The 13,897-nt window shown below is 46.4% G+C and overlaps 2 protein-coding genes across 2 annotated transcripts in view; one reads left to right on the forward strand and one right to left on the reverse strand.

The window, feature by feature from the left end:
• Window positions 1-1,249: 1,249 nt before the first annotated feature.
• APRT (adenine phosphoribosyltransferase) lies at window positions 1,250-10,195 on the forward strand. The gene is made up of 5 exons (XM_032960457.2): window positions 1,250-1,408; window positions 4,948-5,051; window positions 7,765-7,898; window positions 8,314-8,392; window positions 8,571-10,195. Exons 1-5 carry the CDS (start codon window positions 1,314-1,316, stop codon window positions 8,708-8,710), a joined length of 552 nt encoding a protein of 183 aa, XP_032816348.1. The 5' UTR covers window positions 1,250-1,313; the 3' UTR covers window positions 8,711-10,195.
• A 201-nt stretch (window positions 10,196-10,396) lies between these two features.
• Window positions 10,397-13,897, reverse strand: part of LOC116945849 (B-cadherin-like) — a 48,135-nt gene continuing 44,634 nt past the window's right edge. The window contains exons 14-16 of the mRNA XM_032960456.2: window positions 13,310-13,437; window positions 12,712-12,882; window positions 10,397-12,260 (exon numbers count right to left, since the gene is read on the reverse strand). Coding sequence (XP_032816347.1) covers window positions 12,057-12,260; window positions 12,712-12,882; window positions 13,310-13,437 — 503 coding nt within the window. The 3' untranslated portion in view covers window positions 10,397-12,056. The remainder of the gene's footprint in view (window positions 12,261-12,711; window positions 12,883-13,309; window positions 13,438-13,897) is intronic.

Consider the following 13,897-nt stretch of genomic DNA (forward strand, 5'->3'; position numbering starts at 1 on the left):
CCGGTTAAACTTTAAATAAGTAATATATATATATTTTTTTAAAAACTACGCTTTAATTAAATGTACCGTACTAGTAATGTAAGAACTCCACGACTCCAGGAAGTGGCCCCGAAGCTCGCCACAACGTAAGGGGCCCGTGGGTCAATTACAGCCAACGTCAGCTGAGCGTGGACAATTAGACCCAAGCCGAAAGATAACATTTAAAAATAATGTTTAAATATATTTTTTAATTTTTAATGATAGAATATGGTATTTCAATTTCGATTTAAAGCTTTCGTGACTGCAATGATTCATCTTCTTTGGTTCTTTCGGTAAAGTCACGTAGAATGAGAATAAAATAATAAATTGATAAAATAAAATAACACAATAATATTCAATAATATTCAATTTATTATTTTATTCTCATTCTACGTGACTTTACCGAAAGAACCAAAGAAGAAGAATATGGTATTGTCATCAGTATGACATAAGTATACCAAGTTTGCAGTCGATACCACATTGGGAAGTGGGTTAAAATTAAGTTACAAGATTTGAGGATACAACAACAGACGGAGTGAGTTAAATAAAAGCGTGTAATAAAACTGCGGACCTTAAAATATATAATTAGGCGATGTTTCGGGCAATGGCCCTTCTTCGTAGCACGTGGCCTATGCGGAAGGGTCAATGTCACCTCTGTTCACGGTTAGAATTCAGCGACAGCGCTGACTGCTTGAATGTGTTGAGAGGCAGTAACGGTTCGCTATTTATTTTTTATGTTTGTTTACAGCCACTGTATTATTGACTAATGTGTGTGAGCGTTGTTGTTGTTGTTGATGATAAATGTGCGTGTGCACCACTGCCAACGCAGGAAAGTCTCCCTCTTGTAGTCTCGTGACTCTCGACAAGGAAGCTTCCCGCCAAGTTTTCAGTCGGGGCGACGATGATTGCCATGCATCGTTACAATTCATTTGTGTTGGGTTATAATTGTTACAATTTGGAGGGGTGGGGACGGGTGCGGAGGGGAGGGGCGGGGAGGGGCGGGGAGGGGCGAGGAGGGGCGGGGAGGGGCGTGGAGGGGCGGGGCGCGGAGGGGCGGGGAGGGGCGGGGAGGGGCGAGGAGGGGGGGAGGGGCGGGGCGGGGAGGGGAGGGGAGGGGTGGGGAGGGGTGGGGAGGGGCGGGGAGGGGCGGGGAGGGGAGGTGTGGGGAGGGGTGGGGAGGGGCGGGGAGGGGCGGGGAGGGGCGGAGAGGGGTGCGGAGGGGCGGGTCGAGATTTGGCGGGAACTCTCGCGGTGACGTCACGCGGTGCGGAAGCGCGAGGGTGGCCACTGTGGCCATGCCTGTGGCCAAGACCTCTGCCGAGAAGACGGCGCTGGTGGCGAGGAGGATCGGGCTCGTCCCGGACTTCCCCAAGCCCGGCGTCTTATTTCGGTAAGGTGTCGTCCACGAGATTGCTGCTCGACTGTATCCCAGGGAGTCCAGTAGAAAAGCAGCAACAACGCGATAGTTAATTTATAGCGATGCCCAACGTCATCGAATGTTGACGTTTAATCGGAGGACATCTTGCAAGCGGTGCTTGGGCGAAGAGCCGTCGATCCCATACGGTTTAACTCCTTATTCTTGTGCAGGGAAATTTAGTTCAGGTCCACAGACGTTTCAATACGGGCAAAACAAAATCATTGTTTGCGTGTGTTTCTCCCGTGCGATGATTAGGACTTTGTAGGATGGACGTTGAGATTTATAAGGGCACGGGGTGACCAGATAAGGTTCGAAGTGGTCTGTAATAAGGTCGGCACAGATTCGGGGTTGACAGGTATGTGAGCGTGTCGTTCGATCGTCAAATCATGTGCTGTGAAGAAGGCCCGCTGCCCGAAACGTCACCCATTTTATTTTAAAGGCAGCGTTATTGACGAACGCCCGATGACATAAGAGATGTATAACAGGACCGATGTAAATTTCGATTTAAAGCTTTCGTGACTGTAAGGATTCATCTTCTTTGGTTCTTTCGGTAAAGTCACGTAGAATGAGAATAAAATAATAAATTGATAAAATAAAATAACAATAATATTTAGTGAGAATATTATTGTGTTATTTTATTTTATCAATTTATTATTTTATTCTTTATTTAGTGAGAATATTATTGTGTTATTTTATTTTATCAATTTATTATTTTATTCTCATTCTACGTGACTTTACCGAAAGAACCAAAGAAGAGGACCGATGTATTGACGGTGTTTGGCGAATGACGGTGAACTATTTGATAAGCCACTCGCCTCCAATGTTTCACAGCACATCGGATTTGAATCAATGAATCGTCCGTCGCAGGCTTTGCGTTGTGGCGTCTGGTAACGCTGCCGCGCATTAAGGGCAGCACTCGGCTAACTACAGAGTGCTTCAAAACAAATGTTAACGCTTATTACGGGACTGTCGTTTTTAAATGGAAAAGTTATATATTTTGACTTAAAGCTTTTGTGACTGCAGGGATTCATATTCTTGGTTCTTTCGGTAAAGTCAGCACGTAGAAGGGAAACAATGAAGTAATGATAAAAAAAAAAATGTTGTTTTTATATTTGTATTATTTTATTGTTTCCCTTCTACGTGACTTTACCGAAAGAACCAAGAATAGGAAAAGTCATTAAAAAAAACTTTTTTTTCAAACACGCTTTAATGAAATGTACCGTACTAGTAATGTAAGAACTACACTACTCTAGGAAGTGGCACCGAAGCTTTCCACAACGTAAGGGGCCCGTGGTCAATTACAGCCAACGTCAGCTGAGCGTGGACAATTAATAAGTCAAGCCGAAACGTAACATATAAAAAAAAGAATGTTTTATTTTTAATGATAAAATATAGTATTGTCATCACTATGACATAAGTATACCGAGTTTTGCAGTCGATACCACATTGGGAAGTGGGTTAAAAATTGAGTGAACAAGATTTGAGGATACAACGACAGCTACAAGTTAAATAAAAGCGTGTTAAAAGAACGCACAGTACAACTGTAACATGATAACAAATGTATGTTAATAGCTTCAAAAAGTCTCCACTTGGTTCGCCATCAATTGTCAGCACACGCCTGGAATTTTCTCCAGGTGGTCTAGACGCCAGAGCCCGGAGGCAACACGTTTATCGTGGTGTTGTTGCTAATTCTCAGAAGTGTTCACATTTGGCTTTTCCCTAAGTTGTCCCCCACCTGAAGAAGGACGCTTTGTACTCTTTGTTTTTTTTCGGTAAAGTCACGTAGGTAAAATAAATGAAAACAACTCAATTAAATCACGACGTTTCGGATTAAAATCACGACGTTTAATTTAGTTGTCTTCATTTATTTTTTACCTACGTGACTTTAACCGACAAAAAAACAAAGAGTACGATAATCCTTGCAGTCACAAAGACCTCAAGTCTAGAAGTGTTCACATTTATTTGAAGCACCCCCCCCCCCCGTATATCGGAGCCGGGCAAAATTGGCCCTGTTGATCGATGTTGGCCACGTCAAGACATCAGAACCGGTCAAGTAATGTCACCTCCTCAGGGGTGGTGACGACGACGACGAGTGAAATGACTGCACTGGTTCTCGTGTATTGCTGTGTTGGTATCGTCGGGCATTTCTCGTGTTTTTGTGACCCGATCGTCCTTTTAAACGGGTACGGTTCGTGACTTATAATGAATGCGATGTCATTGCCATCAAACAGTGCACGCGCTGTTATCGGCGATACACACGAGAGTAAGGTAGCCTTTGGACGACCCCAGAGACACCAATCGAACGGCTTTCAAAACTAAAATATACTATCTTCTTTGGTTCTTTCAGTAAGGTCACGTAGAATGAGAATAAAATAACACGATAAAATTCTCGCGACGTTTCGGCTACAACGCAAGCGGCCGTCTTGTTGTGGCCGAAACGTCGTGAGAATTTTATTGTGTTATTTTATTATTTTATTCTCATTCTACGTGACCTTAACGACAGAACCAAAGAAGATGAATCCTTGCAGTCACGAAAGCTTTAAATCGAAAAATAAAACATACTAGTTGTAAACTCTGTCGCTTATTTATTTCTTCAAATGCCGTACGAAAGAAAGACTTCAGTCTGGACCTGGGTTCGTGTTTTCCCTATACCCATCGCCTTCCGATAGTCATTTGCATTCACTCTGGCACGATCATTCTTTGCCGTGGGCATATTTGCATTGCATTCATGTTGAGGGCCACCGTTCCAGAGTTTTGTTCGTACTGGATTTAATCAATGCCACCGAAATAATTAACGAACACAAGGTCGTGTAGACCGATGGGTTGTGTAAATAATACTTGTGTTTTTTATATATATGGGGAGAGACAGAGATATACATGGAGACAGACATAATTGTCTGCGGAAATTTCTTTTTTGGGGAGACGGTATTTGCCAGTAAGCCAGGTGTGTGTTGCGAGAGTTTTGCATTGGTGCAGAGTGCATTTCTAGAGGCAATGTCCAAGTGGGATGTGGTAATGTTAAGCGTGTTTAATAACTTATTTATTCTTTCCCGGTAAAAAAAAAAATATATATTTTTCAGGCGGGTCCCACCTTGGGATGTTTCACCAATGCAGTTGAGTTGTGCTTCTTGATTGTGGAAGGGAGCCACTGTACCCAGAGGAAGGCCACCACGCATTTAAGTAACACTCAAAGCTCCACACGGATAGACGCAATAATCCATTGCTGGCTTGCCATCTCCTGGCTGCCTCGACCCAAGTCTACAACTACACCTAATAATTCCAAGTTTCTCAAACAGGCTCTCAACTCTGCTGAGCTAAACTCAGCTGACGTTAGGCACATTCAATACGATTTGGTATTCGGAAATTTCTTCCGAGTTGGTAAAATGGTACAAAAGCACATTATTAACCAGGCTCCAATGTCAGGTGCAGCTGGGTTGACTGAGCTCCGTAGACGGTGCACGCTTTTGACTGCCGATTATTTTGTTTAACGCGTGATTGTGTTGCCATGGCAGCGATGTGTGCCCCCTGCTCAAGGACCCAGAGGCCTTCAATGCCGTCATTGAGCTCCTGGAGGAGAAGCTGCAGAAACACGTGGGCAGCGTGGACCTGATTGCGGGTAAATATCCTTTTATGCTACTCTGCCACTGTACAATCGTACAGCGCCGTGGTGGGCCCAGCCGAGCCAGCCCAACTCGACTTGGGAGGTGCACGGCTGCTTTTCCACTGCAGTACCCAAGCCGTGCCGCTGACGTCACATGCCTATGATGAGTCGAGACGTATGTGTAGATGATGCGGCGACACTGTTTTCTCAGTCTTTCGTATGGCTGATGTAGATGCAGAGCAACAACTACAATTTCACATTCAGGTGGTCAAGCCAGATAACAGCGTAAGGAGCAGCGAGTGTATTGCCTTGATGTCTCCTTCGTATTTGTGGATCGGGGCATTGAGTCGTTATTTGTTGTACGGTCTGTTCTGGATAACCACAGTCGCACACTGGAGAGTTTTTTTTTTAATTTTCTCTTTGTGCATCAAGTATCCACATCTGCCATGGTTTTTGTGGATGCGGTTTAGGGTGAACCATGAGCTTCGTGGAAGATCAAACCCAGGGATCCTTACAATGTACCGACGTCACACGCAATGAACGCGTTATTAAGCCTGCCTGTGGTTGTGCTTGGCCCTGGGCCAGATTCAAATGTGTTATGAGGCCATGGTAGCATGGTTTGGTTCCAGCTCAACACGGCAAATGGCCAGTGGAAAACCACCTATACAGTCACTGGGCCCTGCGCTGGCTAGGCTCGGTTGTGTTGGTAGAAAAAGCGTCATCTCACCTTTGGCAATTTTCCAGCCCTCCTTTTCAAATTAGTTTGCTTTTCACTTTTTGTGCTAACACTTGTTCCCATGGGTGACAAACTTGTGTGGGCAGGAATAATGGTTTAAGGTTTTATCATACAAGCGTAATGAGTGACTTCCAAGACACGTCGTGTAGAGGACTTCTTATTTATTCTCACACTGGGCATAACTCAGGCCGATAGACACATATATACATCTCCTCTCACTGGGCACAACACTGGGTAATATATATACACACGTCTCTACTTTAGCTACGTACAGCCGACTTCTCTACATAGTCCCATCGCCTACATCCAAACCACACAGTTGGCTGACTGGTGTGACGATGACGGCGATGGGAGCCGTGCAGAGGATCTTTCGTGCGGCCGGACGACGGAGAGAGATGACGGCGGGAAAGCGACGCAGCCAGGACCCGGGACCCCGCAACAACCCTGAACCCTCGGTTCCCATCCCCCTTATATACCTCTCGGCGTGGCCTCAAGCCACGCCCCCTTCCAGAACCTTCGAGCAGGTTCCCGGAGCTTCCCGACTAACCCTACCTTTTACCTTTACCCCAGATACGACCCCCTTCCAATTGGTTGTTACATAACCTTGCCCATACCCATGATTACCCTTCCAGGCCAACAGGTGGCACCTTGTCATTACGCATGTTAAATCCTGAGTCGCTCATTTGTGGTAGTTTTGTGCAAAGCCTTTACAACGCTCACAGTAGGTGTAGTCAACGCTAAGCCCGCAGACATTCGAGGCAGAGAGGCGCACCAATGGGTGTAACGATGAATTGATTAATCGGTTAAAATGGAACCTAAAGCCAGTAGTACATGCATCGCAAGATGACTAAGGATCGCATCTTTTCAGATTCGTATGTCTTCTATGTTGATGTGACATCTGTAGCTGATGGAGATTGCTACATACATCAGCAATGATCGGTCCACTGCTGGATGAAGGCCTTCCCAAGCTGTTGTCATCTCTTATGGTCCTACAATGCAACAATCGCTACGTTCACCAAACTATAAAATAATCGGTTTTGCAAATGCAACTTATGAAAATCATCGAATCACGAGGTAGACGAATCGTTCTAGACTGAACTGACACATGTGGGTTCCACTGCTGTATGGCAGTTTTTGTAATTGTGGGGTAATTATTCCATAAACCTCCCACTAAGGTTTGTAATTGTTTGCTTGCATTCCATGTGCATGTAGAATTATTGTGAGCGTTAGTTGTGTGACGATGCATCAACCAACGCGTGTATTGCGATAGATTAATGCGATCCCAATCCGCACATCGATTAATGCGAGCAGAAATAAAGCATTTCCGCTTCATGCTAAATATATCCAGATGAAATGTTCAAGTAGCATTCCAGAGAGAACATCTACCATGGAGACTGAACAATATCATCTGCTCGTGTGAAGGAAGTTGGATGTATTGTTGCATCACAGGATTATGAGAGTTAGCAACAGCTTTGGGAGACTTTCATCCAGTAGAGTATAGATCATGGCTTATTGTGATGCTATGCTGCTTATAGGCCGATGCATAAGTAAGAAGTTATGCAAAATATAAATGTTTCTTGAACGGAATCTTGATGCTCTATTGTGACAATTCGTACAGTGGCTGAGGAATGACTAGTTACATTCGTAATGAGCATCATGGATTTTACAGTTGTCTGGTGGCATCATTCACACACTTTCACGAAGAGAGATGGCCTGGTGGCTCTCAGGGGGCTCAATGGCTGTGTCAAAGCATTAACCCAGCACCGCCAAGAAGCCTGAGCTCGAGTCCGGGTTTCAGTCGCCCATTATTCAACTATGTTCTCAAGTTTAGTGAGTTGGTGTACTCAGCCCAGTTGCCAATGACTGCACAGCCAAAATCTCATGTTGAATTATCAATTTACACCTTCACGATTTGACGCGTGCATATGTCGCTATTGTAGTAATCCGATCGAAGTATCGATTTTCAATCATTACGTGACTGCGTGCATGCAGGGCTGGAGGCTCGTGGATTCTTGTTAGGCCCGTCGCTCGCGGCGCGTCTTGGGGTCGGGTTCATCCCCTTGAGGAAGAAGGGCAAGCTGCCTGGCGAGACCATCGCTGTCAGCTACACCTTGGAGTATGGGCAGGTTCGTTCTACCAACTGCCACCGCAACTGGAACACCGCTCCCATGCTACAGGCAGCGCCACTGCCACACTCCGCACCCGTAAACGAGACCACATGGCCCCAATACTTGAGTCACTCCAATGGCTCCCGATTCATCCCAGATCAATTTCAAAGTTGCACTAACCCTCTTCAAAATCCTGCAGGGACTTGTCCCCTGCATACCTCTGCCCTCTCATCTCACTTTACTCCCCTCTATCCACTCTGCTACCTCTCATCTCACTCCCATCTATCGCCTCTTAATCGCACTCTGCTCCTCCAACCAAGGCTTTTTGTCAAAGCCCCCAATCTACCTGTAACCGCACTGGAACCGCGCTGCTCCTTGTTGTGCTCTCGCCGAGCCGCGTTATTCCATAACCGTTTTACGCTCTGTCCCACAGGATGTGGTGGAGGCGCAGATGGGCGCCCTGAAGCCTGGACAGAACGTCGTCATCGTGGATGATTTGATCGCCACAGGGGGTATGTGCCCAGTCTCTCAGGAAGGAAGCCTGTCCATCTAAATATCTATCTATCCATCCTACCCCCACCACCATTTCTCAATCGGACTATCCATCTTTCAGATTGTCCATCCGTCCAGTCAGCTCATGCAATCACTTACACTTGCAGTGTCACCCCCCCCCACTCCCTCCTTCCACAGGCACCATGGCGGCCGCGGTCCAGCTCATCCAGAAGCTGGGCGGCACCGTGCTGCAGTGCCTCGTGGTGATCGAGCTTGTGGAGCTGCGAGGGCGTGAGCTCCTGGAGGCTGACATGCTGCAGTCGCTCCTGCAGTACTGAACACTGCTGCTGCCTGTCACCCATTGTCTACCACAGAGGAAGCAACAACCTTGCTACCGTTGTTGCCATTGAGACGAGACCTCCCAAAGATTTTCGTGCTCACCCTGCTAAATTGTTTTAAAATGTAGGCCTTTATCAGTTCACTGCTGGGTGAAAGCCTCGCCACACTTTCGGTCATGGGGGTTTGTTGACAGTCATTAACCACATGCTCATTAGTTTGGATTAGTGTCAGGGTGCGAAAAGATGGGTTCTGATATCACTCGCTGTTGATGTTAGCCATGGCTGGGAATCCATCGCTGGTTGCCTGTTTAGAATCAGAACCAACTGGTTCCACAATATTCTTGGTTCTTTCGGTAAAGTCTCGTAGAAGGGAAATAATACAAATACATCGAAAGTGGTTCCACAATGTTTGGGTTTTATTGCTATTGATTACTGCCACTGGAGGTGGCAATTACAAAACCACCCAGCTTGCACCACATCTATCAAGCTAAACTCTACTTGGAGAGTCACTCCCTTTGGAGGGTTGCGATTCAGTTCAATAATGGTATTTTTCCCCATTTGTGATAAATGTGGTAGCTCTGATGGCTGTCGGGTGTACGCCATCCAATAGCATGGTATACAATGTGTTACAAATAATTTATTTCCATGCAAGACATTTTCTGAAGGTAGCATGATAATTTTAATCACTAAACTACCTTTTGCTGGTAAAATAGAAACCAAATCTAAACCCACAGGTAATGTGGGTAATTAGTATTTCTGGGCAGTTTTGATTCGTGATTGCTGGAGGAATAATCAAGACCTGTGCTGGTCACTCCAGGGATGGCAATTATTCCACAGATCACAGTACATTTTAGATGTTGCTTCTCATTCTTGAACACACCTTGACTGTGTCAGGGGGTGGCCAATGTACTTTTGATGTGAAAAAGACTACGGTCATTATGGTGCTCCAGTGACATGGCCACTTATGCCTAATGGGTATGGATAATTTAGGTTTTGCTTTAAAATTATGGAAATGTATATTCCTTTGTCAGTCCACAACCTAGCAGCTGCAGTTCTTCACAGATTTACAGGACATTAACCAAAACACTTATCTGGCTTTTACTATTCCTGGTATCATGCAGGGAAATCTGCCATATCGGATAAAACAATTGGCATGCATTTAAACTCGCCAAAATAAGGGAGGTGTAAGTTGACATGGACTTGTTGGATCTATAGCCCATTTCCCAGTTCGCCCCTTTACACCGCCAAAAGCTTGTGTAAAAGTAAAATAGTGGCACCGATCAAAGTGGATAGACGTTAATGGGACACCAGTTGTGCAGCCTGGAAGAAGTGGTGCAACTTTGTCCTGTGCATTGTTCCTTGCCCTGTAGCTGTCAAATGAGTGGGGAAACTCCCAGTAGCAGTGGGGGAGGAGGCAATGAGGAGTGTGCTTATTTTCAAAATTGAATGCCTGGATTGTATAATAAATACTGCAAAAGCTATGGATCTTCTGTGGTCACCTAGTGTTCCTTCCACAAATGGCAGTCCCCAGAACTTTCACGAGGATTGTTCAGCACTTAAAAGATTAACATTATTTTCAAATTGCTAGCATACTGTAGATGCCCATGGGATTGGGGGTTTCATTCAGATTGGCTCTGCCAGTTCAATGTTATTTGATAAGTGTGATAAGAAATAAAAACAACAATAAAACATTTAAAACATTTTTTATTTAAATTGATTGGGAGTTGCAATTAATGCATTGTACAATTAGGCAACATTGATAACATTACCATATCTTAGCAACCATTTGTACATTTTGTATAAGGGATGGCTATTGTAAGGCTCATTCTTAAAAAGTCAAGCTTTCTGACAATACAAAAACTGAATTAAAGTTTCGTCAACTCTGGTCAGTCTACATGCAGACGAATAACACCAAATCCACGCGCATACAAAAAGGCACCAAGCGAAGCGTGTCTACATGAGAGAACCCACAGCACCCTGTTTAACAAGACGACCATCAACCACTAAGCGTGTCGGTTCCTAACCTGTGCTCCCCGCGGGGACACCGGCGTTTTGCCACCGTAAGGCTGCGGCAGAAGTGGTCCACATAACTTTTGCGGATACTTGATACAAGAGTAGTTTTGATGTATAAAAACACATTCGTTTGTTGGGTGCATGTTAGTCCGTGAAAACGTCGAGTTGACAGTGGACTACGGATCCAAAAAAGGTCGGGAACCCCTGCACGTTTCGGTTTGGAGAATCTCGTTATATTAAAATGCATACATGCACGATCCTCGTTTCGTTTAATTAAGAAACTTAAAAATACAAGCACGCCTTTCGAAAGTACTTGCAAGGCTACGGTAAAATCAGTCCTAATATATTCAAAAGGCCCATTCCGTTTCATGGCGGTCCACACACATGTGTCGATGCATAACGACGGGATGCATTTTTCGGCTTGTATGTCCACGGTGCTGCCGTGCCGCCATGTGGGCCGAACCACCCAGGTTCTGTTCGGTGGTGGGTGCTCCGAGGATTTCATCACCTCCACGCGAGTACCGTGCCTAACCGTTGTGTTGAATGCCCTGCCGACCTGCATCCCCCGTTTGTGCCAAGCCAGTAAAGGCTTTTTTTGCCCCCAGATTTTCCCTGACCCAGACCATTAATGTTTTCACTACCTCTTTAAATATCGAAAACCCTCTGTAATACCACTACCATCTCCCAAACTCCTAACCTTACAACTAACATCACTGCTTCCACGGCCCATAATTTTGCAAACAACATCACTTTCTCTTCCTGATTCTTAACCTCTTTGATATTGCTACATCCTCCATGTTATTCGTTTACATAATTTAACCCAACAACCACTCAACTATGTATCCTAATTAATTGTAACAGCTTCTAACTTCGTCCCTGTTCGTTCTTTACCATAGTTCCTGACATTTTTTTCTTGTCATCTTCAACCCAGTTTTGCCTAAAGCTCCTTTCCTCCCAATGCAGGCAGGGTTGTTCCAAGCCCAACACCACCACCCTAACCCCAGCACAGCCTTACACCCACTTCTTTCCACTGCTTGCCAAATCCCATACCCCCCCCCCCAAACACAACTGAAGCTCTAGTCCCATCTCCTTTGAACCCTAACCTACCCGTATGAAACCCCCATCCATTCCCATATAATTTTTCACACCTCCCCATGATCACTCGCCTCCTATAATTCCTCTCGGCATCCCCGTCAGTACCCTCCCCTCTTTCTATAACGCTTCATCTCCCTCCGATCCATCACCATACCCTGCATACATGCACCACTCGTAACCACCACCTCCTGCTCGTCTTCCCCCCCCTCCCCCCCCCCCCATCAGGCCTCCGCCGTGCTCACTCCGTGCCCCCGTACATATCGGCCAGCTTGTGGAAGCGCGGTCCCCAGTTGTCGAGGAACTTGTAGTCCTGATCCTCGTCCGAGCTCGCCGTGTTGATGGTGCTGACGGAGCCGGCGACCGAGCCCTCGCCCTCAAAATCAAACACGAGCAGCGTGTCGAACGGCGGCGCCGTTGGGTCTCCGTCGGCCGCCTTCAGGCTCTGCGTGGTGGAGTGAGAGGTGAGGATGTTAGGGGATGGAGATAGGCAAAAAAGACAACGACCCCTTTCTGCATAACTTTACCGTGGGCACGTTAAGGTCGTCTTAGGGCGATTGTAACTGGCAATAGTTGCTTCACTATTTTTCACTGTAAACAAAAAACAATGTAACTTGGGACAAATGAATATTTTCACAAAACTGATTGCCGCTCCCCCTAGTGGGCGACTGGCATGGCAACTTCCAATTAGATAATGGGCAGAGGTCACCAAGGGTTGGGGTACTCTGAAGTCCAATCATCGTTCATCAGGCCTCACAACGTTTCTCATTTCACCAAAACGCAGCGATCGTTTCACTGGCGCGTGGAGTTGACATTTCGCATCAGGTGGTGCACGTGCCCCCAACTCTCCCACGAGCGTCCGTGCGCGTCCACCCTTTTTCGCTCGCCCTACTCACGTCGTCGATGAACCCGCTCATGTTGGGCTCAGCACTGCCGTCACGAGGTGGCCGGGCCGGGAAGCGCGGGCGCTCGCCCTCGGGCTCCTGGTCGTAGCGTGTCACCATCACGGGCCGTGCCACCGGCATCTCTTCGCCCAGCAGGTACGGCAGCTGGCTCGCGTCGTATTTCTGTGGAGAAAGGAAGGTGAGGGGCGGGGACACATGACATGGTGGGGAGGGGGTGGGATCAGGGTTAGTGTTTAGGCAAGAAGGCAAAGGAAGAATGTAAGAAGCTCAGGCCTATTACATCAAGTGGGCTTGAGTAGAACACATGGATAGATTGGATGATGGCCAATAGGAGAAACTGGTGATGGAGTGGCAGCCAAAGGAGGGAAACCTGTGTGAGAGGACGCCCGCCATGAAGACGGATCGCCGAGTTATAAGCTAGTGTGCAGGAGAACGTGAGAGATTGGAACGGACATGGGCCTTCATCCAGCAGTGGATGGATCATGGCTAATGATGTATGTAGAACTTATTTCGCACCTTACATAGCCAACCGTGCTAATGATAGCGCATACATAGGTACATGATAATGGCGAGTGCCAAGTGTCCCCACCTGATCCTCCTCTCCACCGCCCTCTTCGTCGTATTTGATGAGATTGTCACGCAGTTCGTCTTGTGAGTAAACCTTCACCACCTTCTGCTGGCCCTTCTTCCGGTACACCAGGAACAGCAAGAGAAGCACTGCGCACACACAAACGCGCAGGAGTTCGGCAAGCGTCATCCAAACCACTCCTGGGCCTCCTCACCCTAGGTCGAACTCCGCCCTTAATTGAACACCTGGTGTGATGAGTAAATATTACACACCTGGGATCAATTATAATTAACAATTAAAGCAGCATTTTGTCAGCCGAACTTACAATTCCATTTTGATTGCAATTCATCATGAATGACACAAACACAATTGTATGTAATTAGCCCCAGGTCTGATAAAGGTCAGCGGGACGTGGTGCAAGCCCCGGGGGGTCAGCAACCTGCGGCACCGGAGCCGCACGCGACTCTTTAAGGATTCCTTCGTGCCTGTTATTTATTAAGGACCATCTCCTATTAACATGCATTGCGGCTTGTGAAATATTTTATTTTTTAACGGAATTCTGAAACAATGGCTTTTCTCATTATTTTGGTTGCAGACCCCCTGCGCTAG

This window comes from Petromyzon marinus, chromosome 25, assembly GCF_048934315.1.
Source record: "Petromyzon marinus isolate PM22_M1 ecotype Great Lakes invasive population chromosome 25, UKy_Petmar_22M1.pri1.0, whole genome shotgun sequence".
NCBI lineage: Eukaryota > Metazoa > Chordata > Hyperoartia > Petromyzontiformes > Petromyzontidae > Petromyzon > Petromyzon marinus.